At 40.8% G+C, this 16,171-nt stretch overlaps 1 protein-coding gene across 3 annotated transcripts in view; it reads right to left on the reverse strand.

The window, feature by feature from the left end:
* The window catches only part of UGGT2 (UDP-glucose glycoprotein glucosyltransferase 2), a 301,272-nt gene that overhangs the window by 116,443 nt on the left and 168,658 nt on the right, over positions 1–16,171 (reverse strand). For all 3 annotated transcript variants that reach the window (XM_073348024.1, XM_073348019.1, XM_073348032.1), the window contains exons 23-24: positions 11,151–11,278; positions 1,771–1,866 (exon numbers count right to left, since the gene is read on the reverse strand). In XM_073348024.1, the coding sequence (XP_073204125.1) occupies positions 1,771–1,866; positions 11,151–11,278 (224 nt within the window). The remainder of the gene's footprint in view (positions 1–1,770; positions 1,867–11,150; positions 11,279–16,171) is intronic.

The raw sequence follows: 16,171 nt of genomic DNA on the forward strand, positions 1-16,171 counted from the left end.
TTGGGCTAGTTTAATGTCAAATAAAGTTTACACAAACCTCAGAAACCTTAGTCATAAAATAATCCAAACAGTCTTTAATATAATGTCCAAAATCATAAGCTCAACCTGAAGCCACCAGTCCCCAGCCCCCCTTTGTCCCTTTTTCTATCCTGAATCATCAGATTTTGCAAGTGTCGTCAAGAGTCAACAGTGACAGAAATTTGATTTAAACAATAAAAAAAAAAAAGGAAACTGGGTAATGTTAAATATAATAAAATGGAGGAACTTGTTTGTCTCTCCTAGACAAGGATTTGTTTTGACAAACCAGATTAAAAGGCGATAATGTATTAATCACAGGCCCTTGATTAGAGGAAGCTGGAGCCATAGGAATGAATAGTAGGCCCTCACTAAAAGCATATGTTAATAAATCATGCATTGCAAATATGATTACTGGATTTCCACTATTTTTCACTAAACAACATATCAGTTAGGTGCTGCCAGGAGTGTAGCCAGTGCGAGTGATGCTACACATCCTACAATCCCATGGGAGGATACTATGCCACGTCAGGTTCTCAGTATGCTTTGATACAGGACTAAGGTACTTGCAACTGGCTGCTGGTGCTGCTTTTCTTCCTCTCACTATGCTACGAAGGGAAGGCCAGACTCAGTACACCATAGCAGTTTTTCCAATAAAACTGAACAGGAACTTGGGAGTGATGATTACAGGAGGATAAATGAGTCTTCAGGAAGGTTCTTCTGTTACTCTCTTATTCAGTCATGGTTCTAATGCTGCCCTTTCTGCCTTTAAAAACTCAACCTGTCTCTGCAACCAGCCATTGAAAGGAAGTAAAACTAAAGATGGCTACCATGATCTTACCATTAATGAGAAGCTAGGAGTCCCCCTCCTCTTGCCCCACTTCTTGTCGTTCCAATAAAGATTTACAGATGTGAACCTTAGTATTTTCCAGTTTCATTTAGCAACAGAAAGACACCAGTGGCATACTAACTTTCACTGACTCCTCATGTTTGGGGTTAATGAGACAGCAGGAGCAACAAACACAGATACTTTAAACTCACTGCTTAAGACTTCCAAACACAATGTGAATCTGCCTGCTGGCTTTTAATATATCTTGTAGCAGCCAAAGCACAACAGTGAGAACCTAACCACCCCTATTGCAAATAGAGTTGGTGGTGAGAACAGTACCATCATCCATCTGTAGGTGACATAGTCCTATGTTTTAGTGCTGTGTGCCAAAAGTGTGAGAAGAGGTGACATGGTGCTAATCCCCACTCCAGGAAATGAATAATTTATATACTAACCTTGTGAACAGTAATCAGTAATCCACAAAATTCAATAATCTCAATTTGGACTTTCCACATCAGTGCAGATTAGTGAGGCTCTCTTAGTTTACCTGCGATTTTGTTTAACTACGTTCAGGTTTTTAATTTAGTAAGTAAATATAATGTACTGATTCATCTTCCTCTCTCCCAGTACTCCCATTTCCACTCCATAAAACTCTATTTGTCACCTTTTTCAGTGTTGATTAGAAATAGATAAAATTGTCAATGTTTTGACATTACTGACCAATATACTAGTAGTGAAATTAAGATTGCCTGTGTTGCTCATTGGTTTCCTGAATTGTTTGTACAATCACAAAATCAGTTTCTTCTTTTAAAACTACAAAATGTTTACTGAAGTTCTGGAAGATTGCATACAGTACTTAAAGCATTAATAATGTTTAATATTAAGATGCCATAGCTATATATGCATTATGATGAGACTGAACTTACCTGTGTTGCTCTTTGAGAAATTCAACATTTTGTCTAATGACCGTTTTAGGCAATGAAGACAGAAGGGCATCCACTTTCATAATCAAATCACTGCCACTGGTACAATAAAACAAACAGTTAATATGTGACTTTTCTAATAAAAAGGGAATAAAATATCAATTTTCAATGTATATCTGTGTGCATAAAAGACTACGCAAAAATATGATGCTTTAAGGACACCACAGTCATAAGATTTTTAATTTTGAGTCTCTAAGCCTTTAGAATGTGACTAACCAAGAACTACTAAATCTATAGTTCTGGAGAGATGTGCCCTTCTATACATTTACAAGATGGAATATACAGTCCAGCAGTTTAAATGGTAAAATCCACTTGTACCCACAACTCTCTGTTCCTTTCTTGCTGCTGTTCACTGAAAAATTCCCTCTTACAACTCCCATGAGCAGCCACAGCTAATTAGTCCATCTTTTGACTACATCTTATTTATCCTAGAGTTTCCACGCCGTTTTAACTGAATTTTTAACTGTTTTATCTCCGCATCATTACTTTTCTTCTGTCATTTAAAAAACAAAAACTACAATTAGCTACCACTGATACTGATATGAGTGCAGTGCTTAGTCAGGATCATGAAACAGGGCTTCGACCAATGGCATATGTCTGTAAAATCTTAAATGGGGTGGAGCAGGAATTTACCCCATGTAAGAAAGGAGTGTTAGCATTAATTTGGCCCCTACAACATTGGGAATATTTGGTAGGAATGTCCCCAGTGCTTCTTAAAACATCCCACTCTCTGGTAAAGTATGTGCTGACAGGAAAGACTAACGATGGTCATGTTTCTAGCCCCCTGATAGCTAAGTGGACATTAGCATTATTAAACAAAAATGTGAGCATGGAAAAGGTACCAGTTCTATCTCCAGTTTCATATGGTCTTATGGTAGAAGGGGAACAGCATGAGTGCCCCCTGCTTGAAATCCCTCCAGAGGAATCTTTATTGTTCCGAGGTGAAACACTGTTAGGGGATAGCAGAAAAAGTGGATGTAATCTGGTTTGTGGATGGGCCTTGCTACTATAATGAAGGAAAACCATACACAAGATAGGCTGCAGTAAGGGTGTCCAATTCTAGGGAACAGTGTAAACCTCACTCAGCACAAGCAGCTGAAATTGTGGCAATAGCCATAGTACTGGAAAATACACCAATAGATAATGGGGTAGCTATCTTCACAGATTCTGAGCAGGTACTAAGAGTTGTAGTAGACTGAATGCCCCAGTGGAAGAAAAGAGGAATGAGATCAGCAGACAACAAGCCTATTGCACATGCTGGGAAATTATCTTTGGCACTTAGCACAGAGAGAACACAGCCAGTAGAAATGGGAAAGATAAAGGCTCATACGAAAGACATTAAGGAGGCTCAGTGAAATAACAGGGCAGATGAGGAAGCTCAGGCGGGAACCAAGGAGAGGACATTGTGGCAGCCACAACTCCAATTAGCGCCAATAGCAATAGTAGGCAGGGATAAAACAGAACAAATAGATCTAATATCCCTACAGAAAAGAGATCCAGAAATAAAAAGGCTTGTAGCTAAAGGGGAACATCAAGGGTGGAAACTTTGGGAGCATGATACAGGATTGGTTCTAGCCACCAAAATGGAGAAAACATGCCTATGTGGGTTGCCCCAACTGAAATAAGTTCTGAGATGATAAACCTAGGCCATAATAATGGACACCTGGGAATGGAGAAAACTCTCAGCAGAATGCAAGCATCAGGTTGATGGCCAAATATGAGACCTGATATAGAGCAGTATGTAAATAATTGCTTGCCTTGTGCTTCCAATAATGCAGGTACTAGATTGGTAAAAGGACCCTTCTGTCACCAAAGAATGCAAATTGATATTAGCTAAAACAGCAAAAGGGAATCAAATATTGCCTAGTAATAGTGGATGCATTTACAAAATGGGTTGAAGCGATACCCACAAGAAACAATACTGACCTAACTACATCGTAGTTGAGCAAACAAAATGATGGGATGTTCCCCAAGAGACTGATTCTGATCAAGGGCCATGTCATAAATATAAAGGGAAGGGTAAACCCCTTTGAAATCCCTCCTGGCCAGGGGAAAGCTCCTCTCACCTGTAAAGGGTTAAGAAGCTAAAGGTAACCTCGCTGGCACCTGACCAAAATGACCAATGAGGAGACAAGATACTTTCAAAAGCTGGGAGGAGGGAGAGAAACAAAGGGTCTGTGTCTGTCTGTATGCTGGTTTCTGCCAGGGATAGACCAGGAATGGAGCCTTAGAACTTTTAGTAAGTAATCTAGCTAGGTATGTGTTAGATTATGATTTCTTTAAATGGCTGAGAAAAGAATTGTGCTGAATAGAATAACTATTTCTGTCTGTGTATCTTTTTTGTAACTTAAGGTTTTGCCTAGAGGGGTTCTCTATGTTTTTTAATCTAATTACCCTGTAAGATATCTACCATCCTGATTTTACAGGGGGGATTTCTTTATTTCTATTTACTTCTATTTTTTATTAAAAGTCTTCTTGTAAAACACTGAATGCTTTTTCATTGTTCTCAGATCCAAGGGTTTGGGTCTGGGGTTACCTATGCAAATTGGTGAGGCTTTTTATCCAACATTTCCCAGCAAAGGGGGGGTGCAAGTGTTGGGAGGATTGTTCATTGTTCTTAAGATCCAAGGGTCTGGGTCTGTAGTCACCAAGGCAAATTGGTGAGGCTTTTTACCAAACCTTGTCCAGGAAGTGGGGTGCAAGGGTTTGGGAAGTATTTTGGGGGGAAGGACGCGTCCAAACAGCTCTTCCCCAGTAACCAGTATTAGTTTGGTGGTGGTAGCGGCCAGTCCAAGGATAACGGGTGTAATATTTTGTACCTTGGGGAAGTTTTTGACCTAAGCTGGTAAAGATAAGCTTAGGAGGTGTTTCATGCAGGTCCCCACATCTGTACCCTAGAGTTCAGAGTGGGGGAGGAACCTTGACAGGCCACATTTTGTGGGGGAAACCACAAAAGGACTCTGCCAAGCATTTGATATTAAGCAAAGATTACATAGAGCAGGACACTCTCAAAGCTCAGGACAGATAGAAAGAATGAACAGAACAATAAAAACAGCGCAGAGTTCCAGAGAAGGGCAACAAAAATGATTAGGGGACTGGAACACATGACTTATGAGGAGAGGCTGAGGGAACTGGGATTGTTTAGTCTGCGGAAGAGAAGAATGAGGGGGGATTTGATAGCTGCTTTCAACTACCTGAGAGGTGGTTCCAAATAGGTTGATTCTAGACTATTCTCAGTGGTAGAAGATGACAGGACAAGGAGTAATGGTCTCTAGTTGCAGTGCGGGAGGTTTAGGTTGGATATTAGGAAAAACTTTTTCACTAGGAGGGTGGTGAAATACTGGAATGCGTTACCTAGGGAGGTGGTAGAATCTCCTTCCTTAGAAGTTTTTAAGGTCAGGCTTGACAAAGCCCTGGCTGGGATGATTTAGTTGGGGATCGGTCCTGCTTTGAGCAGGGGTTGGACTAGATGACCTCCTGAGGTCCCTTCCAACCCCGATATTCTATGACTCTATGATTGAAAGCTATACATGTGAAACAAATGGCTCTCAGCCAACAAATGGCTGATCACTTTCTGGTCATCCAAATGGGCTTCCCATTCTGCAGTGGACACATCTGTCACAAGTGTCATATTGTGGAAAGATGAGGAGAAGGGTACTTCATTGCAGACAAGTAGAAGATCCTTTACCAATCTGAAGAGCAAACTTTCTGGGGAATCATGACCACATCTATGTGGTATTTGCCAGGTAGCTGCACTGATCTCAACCAGTCTTGCATGAAGCACAGATAAAATCTGGCAAATTGTATCATGTAGATGCAGGAAGCCATGTAACCCATGAGTTTTAGGAAGATTGTGGCTGATATTCTCGGGTGGAGCTGCAGCTGGTTGATGAAATTTAGAAGGCAAGAAATCTGTCTTATGACACATAAGCTTTTGCCACTGAGGAGTCCAGCACTGCCCCTATGTACTCTGTTCTTTGAGCAGGAGCGAGAGTGAACTTGGCTTTGACGACTCTGAGGCCCAGTTCAGTGAAAAGGTTGAAGATTATTGCGATCATGTTGTTCACCTGTTGTGGTAAGTGACCTTGGATAAGCCAGTCATTAAGGTATAGACAGACATTAATTCCTTGCTTACTCTGGAATGCTGCCACCATCACTAGACACACTGTACTGTAGTGAGATTTTCCCACATAAAACCAGGGTATTTCCTGTGGACCAGGTGAATTCCAATATGAAAGTAGGCATCTTGCAAGTTGAGAGCTGCAAACCAGTCCTGAAGATTTAAAGTGGGAATTATGGATGCTAGAGCCATCATCCTGAACTTGAATCAACATATGAAGTTGAGTCGTTGAAGGTCTAGAAAGCAGTGCCAATCTCTTTTCTTCTTTGGGACCAAGAAATAATTAAAACAGAATCCCGTGCCCTGCAATTCCATGGGCACGTCTCCCACTGATCTGAGTTGCAGGAGGAAATCCACTTCCTTTCTGAGGAACATCTTGTGAGAAGCATTCTTCTGTTTTTTCCTGACACTTCTGTGGTATTTGCATTTCCCCCAGACAGAAGAGGCACTAAATATATATCATTGATAGGGATTGCTCCCTTCCAAGAGGGTCAGGTCTTGAATCCAGGGGATTTGGACTCCGCCATGTCATGACGGGGGTGTGGCGGGGGGTAGTGGCATGTGGGCTCAAAACCCCTAAAATCTTTTTTTCCAGTATGCCAAAGGGCTTAACAGGCTAAAACTAGACTAACAACTATAACTATCTAGCTGGAAAGATAAATTGTATTTTACAGAGAGACAGAGACTGCACATATTCTATCTCGTAGCCACAGCCACTAAGAAAGAACTGGAGCTATGAGGTGCCAAAGGGCAAGCTGGGCACAGGCTACTCAAAAGATTTCAATCTTGCACACATAAGGCGCAAACACTCCAGAAGTGGCATACATGTGGACAACCACTCCAAGAACTCATAGATAGACCTGAACTCGTCAAGGAGAAGAGGGAGTCTAGTATATCAGGTATCCGAGTGTCAACTTGAAATAAACAACGTTGTTGAGTGCAGCTAGTAAATCTCTTTCACTTGACATAGTATGTATGCCCGATGGAGTCCATTCCATTATGTATGAGTATGTTCTGGACCTCTGAGGAGCAGGGAAGATGGATCTGGATGGAGATTTTGCCCATCGCTTTCTAGTATTACCTCTAGCTGAAGAAGTAATTTGGTTGGAGGCCAAATAAAGAGATTCAATAGGTCTGACAACCAGAATTGTGTTTGCCAGGCTGGTGCCAACATGACCATATTGGCTGCGTTCTGTCTTAGTTTCCAGCTGGAAAAGTATTTGGAATTATTAGAATTGGAGGGTGTGCATATATTAGTCTTGAAGCCCAAGGGACAAGAAATGCCTCTGACAGAGAACCCAGGCACTGACCCTTTCTAGATGAGAATCTAAAACATTTCTTATTCTTTTTTGGTATCTATGGAGGGTCAGCCCCATCTGGTGAATATGTCCTGTATGATAGTGTCTTTCACTGTGCTCACTTGCAAACTGCCTGTTGAGTTGATCTGCAAGAACATTCTGCAAGCCTAGTAAGCAATGGGACATTGCAATAATTTTCTATCAAATGCAGTACTTCCATAGATGCACAGCTTATTGAGAAAGGGGGGTGAATCTTGCTCCCCCTTGCCTATTGATATACACTGTAACTGAGGCGTTGTCTTACATAATCTGAATGGTTAAACCTTTCAGAACTTGTAGGAATTTTGTGCAAGCCTGATGAATGGCCCTCAGCTTTAGGACATGGGTTGAGTTTCCTGATCCCACCAGAGACCTTGAGTGTCCCTGAAGCCCGAGACAAACTCTTACTGATGACTGAGGTTAGGCTCATAGCTGTTTGATCAGACATACTATGGTGTCAAATCTTTCTTGAGTCAGATAAGCCTGTGCTGTGGTGAAGTCCAGTACTGCCCCTATAAGTTGTATTGTTTGGATAGAAACTTAACACAAACTTTTCCTTGTTGCCTCTCAGTCCTAAGGAGGTGAAAGGCACAAGTACCTGATGATTGGAGTAGTTCAAATGCTAAGGAGATCTCCCCTGAAAGAGCCAGTAGCCTATGTAAAGGAAAACTTGGATTCCTTGTTTTCTCTGGTGTGCATCCACTACCGCCAGGCATTTGGTAAACGCCAAATGGATCAAATGGCAGAACCCTGTACTGGTAGTGGGAATTGCCTATCTGCAATCTCAAGTATTTCCTGTGGGCAAGATGGATAGCTGTATCAAAGCATGCATTCTGAATGTTGACAGCTGTATACTAATCCTGTGAATATAGATGGAATTACTGCAGCTAGTGTTACAGTCCTGAACTTGAACTTCCAGATGAAAGTGTTTAGATGTCTCATGTCCAGGATTGGGTGCCAGGCCGCGCTTCGAAGTATCAGAAAGTAATGGGAACAAACGTATTCCTCCCCTGATACTTAAAGCATTGCTTCCACTGGTCTGAGACTGAGAAGTGAACTCCACTTCTTGATGTGGCATGCTCTCATGAAAGGGGTCTCATGACAGCAGTCTCTATCTTTTTGGTTAATTCAGACTCTGTGATGTGAGAAGTACACCTGTTTCTGATAGGGTTGAGGCCTAAACTTGGGATCTGGTGTAAACACTTCCAAAGATTTCACTGTTGCCCTAGAACCTTTTAAGGAGTGCAGGGCCTATCTGTTTTGGCCCTTAACAATTTACATCCCTCAAAGGCAGATTTTCTACTGTCAACTGCACTTTAAGTATTCCAGATAATTGTAACCAAGAAGTTCTCCTTATGGTTATCGATGAAGCCCATGGCATGGACTTGGATGTGCGTGTTGTCTTGTCCGTTCATGGGCTGCCATCACTGCCAGGCACAGGATGAGTGTAACATTTTTCAAATCCTGCTGAAAGGCCTTATACCTTCTGTTTGAATGCTTATATAGTAACACCAGAAATGCAGGTGACTGTCAGAGTAATTTAGCTGGCTCTAGCAGGTCTTCATTTATTGGTGTCACAAGATGTCCAGGAACGCAGGTGTGCAAAATGTCCAAAAGATTATGTGATTTCTCCTGGACAACTTTCACAAGGATCTTGAGTATATCAACCACGAGACACAGCAGCCCCTGAAAGGTTTTGGAATCATCAGGCTGCATGCTAGTGGAAGAAGGAATCATAGCCTCATTAGGCAACAAAGAAGAGATGGGAGTTGGAATGTTGTGTTCCTGAGTCTGCAGATCCTCTTCTTCAGATCCTTGGTCATGTGTTGGATCACTGGTTGAGCCATCTGCAGTGCTCCCCGCTGCTTTGCTGGAGACAGATACCTCATTCTAGATTGAGCTGTTGATGCTGCCTTCCTTGCCAGTTATAAGACCAACAGTGCCCAGTAGGACCAAGGCTGCTGGTAGAAGTATGGAGCAGAGGGCCAAGAGCTCTTAGGCCAGGGGTAGTTGTGCCCTATACTCCATTTAAAAAAAAAAGGGATCAAATTACCTAGACCCAAAGGAATATGTTGGTGACACCTCCCTCTGGCTATCTGAGTCTAAAGGAAAGAAAAAGTATTCCTCCTCTAAAGGTGAAGCAGTACTAGGCTTGAGTGCACAGTAAGAGCTTAATGAGCCCTAACACATACCACAATGGGCTTGATATTGAGCCTGAGATAGTTGTTCATATTACAGGTGAAACCTTTACCACAAACAACAGAGGTGACCATAGAAACAGTTAAATCTCATGAAGCCATAGAGCCTCCCACAGTACTGAGAAAGTCAGTGTCATAGGCAGATAAATAGAAGGCATTAGTACTGGAGCGGTCAGTACCAATGACACCAGTACTGGGAGCTTTGATGCCAAAATTTCAGTATTAGGTGATGCATGAAGCTCCATATGAGCCAGGAACAGAGCAGAGTGACTGGTACTGGAGTGGACGCCCAGAGGGACCCTTCTTGGGCCTTGAGCTACCTTTTTCCATGGAAGAACAAAAGGATTTCTGCTTTTAGAGCTAGCACCCAGAGAGGGTGACCTAGATCTATGTCCCTGAGAGGAGCTATTCTCCTTCTTTCTCTTGACTTCCAGAATTTGTCCTGGTTCAAGAGCAGGATTTTTGAGAAACTCTACTCACAGAGCTGCAAGCTGAGGAGCTGACAGGAGCACCTATTGAAGAGGATTGCTTAGGGATTTCAGTCCCACTCACTCCAGGATATGAATAGGGCTGCATTTATGCCAGTCTGTTTTGTCTTTTGTGTTCTATTTAAGAATGACTTCCAAATGGCACACGTCTCAGGAATGTGTTCCTCATTAAGGCATAATAAACATCTGGTATGCCCTTCATTACAGGGCATTACTGCCTTGCAAGGAGGACAGTTTTCAAGTCCTGCAGACTTTTGTTCCACCATAAGAGCTCAGCCTGGAACCAGGAAAGTCTCACAGGAAGAAAGAAAGAAAAAAAAAAAAAAGCTTGTTTTGCTTTTCTTTATTTTTTAAAAAGGAAACATTATGAAAAACCTACAACTAAAGACTAACTATCTGAGTAACTATCTGAAGTTATTTACAACTATTTACACAAGAACAATGAGTGAGAAATTCAGGCTATGGCTACACTAGGAAGTTTACAGCAGCAGAGCTGCAGCGATGCAGCTGCACTGCTGTAAACTAATGTAACAGTTCTAAGCAGACAGGAGAGAGGTCTCCTGTCAGCTTAACTACTCCAGCCCCATGTGCAGCAGCAGCAGCTATGTCTGAGGGAGAGCTGACATAACACTGTCTACACTGGCTGCCTATACCAGTGCTTAGGTTGGTGTAATTTCATTGCTCAGGGGGGTTGCTTTTTCACTCCTGAACGACGTAAGTAATACCATGTTTCAGAGTAACAGCCGTGTTAGTCTGTATCCGCAAAAAAGAAAAGGAGTACTTGTGGCACCTTAGAGATTAAATTTGTTAGTCTCTAAGGTGCCACAAGTACTCCTTTTATAAGTAATATGCAATAACTGCTAGTTTCATCATAGCCTGAGACACTGCGTAAGTGCCTACCTGAAGTCACAGGCAATAAGAAGGAACTAAGGGACACACTCCACGCTTTATGCCTTTGGATGGGAGGCATGAGGACACTTGGAGGACAAGGGCAAGATGCTGTCCAAAAGAATCCAAACTTGGGCACATGCACACCAAGAGTGGAATACATATGGACAAACACTGAAAGAAGACCTGGTATCCTCTAGAAGAAAGTGAAATAATTAGTCACAGGTGATAAACTCAAATGAGTCTCACATGCATTCAGACAATAGATTCCCAAAACCCAAAAGTGTTTTACTGTTTAGAGCTGATCCCCATCTCTCTGACAACGCTTTTAATCTTCTCTGCTGAGGTACTGAATGTTATCTTTTCCAACAAATGAAAATCTTCAGTAAAGAACTCATTTTCATCCAAAGGACCCAGGACCTTAAGAGGAAAAAAAATGACACTATTTTACTAGAAGCTTAGGTTTTCAAAAATATTTCCTCTGTAAGCAAAAATACGCTCAATTTTTAATAAAGTAAAATTTTCAGTATTAAAAATCTCTCTCCTGTATACCACTAGATTTTACTATTTATATAGTATTCATGCTGTGAAAATTCCAGCATTTACAATTTTCTATTAATTAAATTGAACTACAGTATATTTAAACATACATTCCTTTCAGGTGATATCCCGAATAGCAAGTAGAAAAAATTCATTGGGCAAACAAGGGATGCATCTATTGTAAACAAAAACAAACAAACAAAAAAGTTACAACAGGAACATCCACAAATATGTGTACTATCACAGCATTCCCAGTATACATGCCTATTTACAGAAATGTATTATTCGGCAACATAAGCTCCTTTTAAATAAAAGCTCAAAGAAAAAAGTGCAAAATTTGAACACAAACCACCATGATCCTGCCTTGTGCTTAGTTGTTAAATCCTATAACACCTTCATTGTGTCCTACATCAGAACTATTTTAGTGTATTGGTGTGCACACAGTTGTTTAAAAAAAATTGGGAAATCAATACGTTCTATTGTACACGTGCCAAACATTATAAGAATATGAATACATTACACAAACACACACACACTTTTCTATAAAGAAAATAAGTTTCAGTTATCCAGTCTCAGTGGAAGCAGAAGTAAATGGGCAGGTAATGTTTCCAGAAGATTAAGTAGCAAGAAGGGCCGAACCAAAGCCACTGAGGTCAGCGGGAGTCTCTCGGTTGATTTCAATGGGTTTTGGATTGACCTGTAAAAACATTATGGCAAAAGTACAAAATTTTTCAATTTCGTTTTAGGAATCAGTTGAAAAGGCAATGGGAGTTGAAATGAGAGTTTTGCCACTGACTTATGGGGACAGGATTTCATTCTATTATTCTTAAATAAAACATCAATGACAATAATTGATTGAAAAAAGAGAGAAATGTAAAGTGCCCTTTTGGTCAGGAAAGTGATTCTGAAAAACTGCATAGTCTTATTCAATACATCTTATTGCTATGTGCACTTAGGGTCATCTTTTGACATTAGTGACTAAATAAAGTTTTCATTGTTTTTGGACTGTTGTTACCTCAGAAGGGGATAGAAATAGAGAGAAATGACCTGGGCTGGAGGGCTAGGCCATGAAACACATAGCCAGTGACAGGACATCACAGGAGGTGCTATAGACTAAGACCCTTGCAATGCCATGCTATGATGACTGGGGGCACTACAGCAGTAAGTCAAGCTGCTTACAGGACTGCATTCTATTTTGACTTGTATCAACATAATTGTTTGCTAGGTTCCAATTTCAGGACCAAAGTTTGCTCTCAGTTATACCTGTACACCTTTTTTTACACAAGTTATGCCGATAAGACAAAATATACTAACTTATGAAATAGCTTGTTAATTACTGTTCAAACCCATTTGCACAGTATGCAAACTTCTCCCTATTGTCTTAGAAAAAAAAATTAAAGAGCTCAGAAATAGTCATGTTATTATCCTGAAAATTTAAATTTCTTTTAAAAATCTTTGTGGTTTTCTAGCAAAAATCCCAAGAAAATGACATAATACTTTTCCAGTCAAGAACAGTTTCTAAATGTGTTACAACTATATCTAAAAGAGTTAAATAGTTGAATTAATTTCAAATAATCATCACTCATTAACTTTGAAGAACAACTCCACTGTGAAAAGTTATTGTAAAAATATATCAGTAAATCTAAAGTAGACATTTGCAATGCTCTCATCGTATCTTGGTGATGTTGCACTGGTATAAATGAAGACTGATTTTGGCTTGCAAATTGTTTAGGCCAAATTTTGTAATACTGGTATGATGCATGAGCCAGAGAGACACTCGCATGATTTTAAGATTCCATGATGAGTTTGCAGGGCTGGCAGATAGAAAAATAAAAGGTGTTTTTCTTATTAACTGAGAAAGTTTGGTATTGAAATCATTGAGAGATGCACATAGAACCCAACACCACCATTTTTTGTCATCTTTCCAAGTAAAACTGAACATCATTTGTTCATTACATCAAGGTATGAGGGCAACTGTAGTGCATGAAAACACAGAATCAAATGCGTTCGACATTAACAAAGGGTGAAACAGGAGTGTGTCTTAGCCCCCATGCTTTCTAACATCTACTTTTCATTCCTGCTTCTTCATGCATTTAAAGACAGCAATGATGGCGTTTATTTTCGAACTAGACTAGATGGCGGCTTGTTCTACACTGCATAGTTTAGAGCGAAAAACAAGGTGAAAGAGCTGGTTCTGAGAGATTTCAAGTTTGAGGATGATACGGCATTGGTTGCCCACAGTCAATCTTTCCTGCAAATCTCTTGGGTAGATTTTCTGCATCATGCAAGGACTTCAGGTTGACAATTAGTTTAAAGAAAACTGTAATCATCTATCACAGGGTGGAAGAACCAATGCCTGACATCACTCTGGAGGGTAAATCTCGTGGAGTTGTCAACAGCTTTTGACCCTTGGGTTCTATGATTAGCAGGAATCTTGACCTTCAGACTGAACTGATTAACTGAATTGGAAAAGCAGCTAAGAATTTCAGGCTATTACAGAAACGTGCATGGAATAACAGCAAACTATGAACTGAGGTGAAGATGCGAAGCTACGAGACTTGTGTGCTGTCATCCCCGCTTCATTGTTCAGAAATGTGGACTACATATGCTAGACTCATCAGGAGACTGAACAGCTTCCACATGAGATGTCTGCACAAGATCCTGGAAATACAGTGGGAAGACAAAATACCAAACACAGAGGTGCTGTAGCATGCAGGACTAACACACTTAGAAACTACTATCAAGAAGAGAAGGTTGCAATGGCACAGTCCTGTCAGGAGAATGGGAGGAGACTCTATTGCTAATAATATTTTGCACAACAAGATTTGAGATGGCTCTAGAAAGCAGGGCTGCCTTTTACGGCGGTACTAAAATGTATACAAAAATAATATGAAGTCGTTCAACATCAGTGTAGAAAGCTGGGAGTAGTACGCAGAATCCCACCCAATCTTGAGGGAATATCTGGCACTGGGTGCAGCTGAACATGAAGCAGCTTTTGTCCAGAGGACGGAAGCAAAGTGAGAAAGAAGAAAGCAGCGTCCTGTAATCTTGGACTCCAACTCAGACAACACACGGAGCTGTGAAATTTGTAACAAGCTGTGTCGCTCTTTAATTGGGGCTTGTCAGCCATAAGCGGATTCATCAAGCACTTGACTAGACCTCTTACGTGTACACCATGAGCCAGTGAATCAATGGTTGCCTAATCTAAGTAAAATTGCACACTAAATTAATGAATAACTATTGCCCCTGAGATCCAAGTATTTGAAGGGCAGATCCTCTTTGGAAAGTGACTTAAAATGGTTTCAGAGTAACAGCCGTGTTAGTCTGTATTCGCAAAAAGAAATGTCCTGTGGGGTGGGAGGAGGTATTTTTTCATATTCTCTGTGTATAAATAAAGTATGCTGCAGTTTCCACGGCATGCATCCGATGAAGTGAGCTGTAGCTCACGAAAGCTCATGCTCAAATAAATTTGTTAGTCTCTAAGGTGCCACAAGTACTCCTTTTCTTTTTGACTTAAAATGGAACCTTTTTACCTAACGAACCAGTCTAACACTTTTTAATGTTGAATGAGAATGTATGTTGTGTATCCAAATTTTAAGTAAATCCTATTTTAAAACAGATTGCATTACTCTGGGCTATAAAAGAATGCCTGAGTAAAACTACTCTATCCTAGCAAGGAAATTTGTGGGTTGTTAATCACACTAATACAGGAGAGATAAATTAGTTGAGAAAGTAAAACTCACCTAGTAAATATCAACCTTGCCACTTTAGATTTCCAGGTATGTATGTATAAGAATTGATCATATACTATGTCAACTTCATGATTTATTCTTCGCTGTGTTCAACCAATGATTTGGTCAATTGCTGGTTTCATTCCATGTTACTGTCAAATTCCTGATTTATTACCTCAATTCCAACTGTAATTTTGACTTGATAATTGTGCTGTTTAATTCTTAATTAGTTAGAAGTTTAATTGATTTTAAGTTTGCTCTCTTTATTAATTTGTAATAAAACTCATATAAAGCATACAACTCTCTCTCCAGAGGGCAAAGGTCATTTACTGAACTATTTCAGAGCTACTAGGTTCTATCTCTAAATTAATACTTGTATCCCAAACAGAGATCTAGGCTTAGAGGAGGCAGTAGAAGTCAGTTCCCTTGTCGGGTGCATGCCCCAAGGAACTCAGTAGGGCCAAGATTGTACAAGATAGGATTAAGGGACTAGGGATCACAACCATGACGGCTGTTCTTAGAATTCTCAGGCCTTTGTCTATAGCACCAGGTCCCAGACTCCCTGCCTCACCAGTAGAGTTCATATGAATGGGACGCCTCCCTGCTGTGCTTCCAGTGGTAGCTGTGGTGAGGCTACCCTAACAGGAGTCACAGGCTGAGCTAGAGACTGTCTCCTTGTGGTCCCTGAAGAGGTGTTTGGTACTGTAGCAGTGTTGGCACGTAGTACCATAAAGGGCACTCTCATAGTCATAGACAGTAGTGGTGACTCAAGCTGTGGAGTAACCATCAAATTGTTCAGTACCAAGAAAAACTTTGGTGTTGAGAGGGTTGATGCAGAGAGCAACCATACCATAATGATCAGCACCGGAAGTGTGGGTGCCAGGGTCTCTGGCATCAAGTGCACCAAGGTTGGTACCAATGGATCATACAAGGCAAAGGATGGTGCTCTACTTCAGATGGTACCATTGCTTGGTGACTGGTTCTGTCAGGTTGTCAGAAGGACCCAATTTGAACCATGAACCATCTTTTGACTGAGTAGTCT

This window comes from Lepidochelys kempii, chromosome 1 (assembly GCF_965140265.1).
Source record: "Lepidochelys kempii isolate rLepKem1 chromosome 1, rLepKem1.hap2, whole genome shotgun sequence".
Lineage (NCBI taxonomy): Eukaryota > Metazoa > Chordata > Testudines > Cheloniidae > Lepidochelys > Lepidochelys kempii.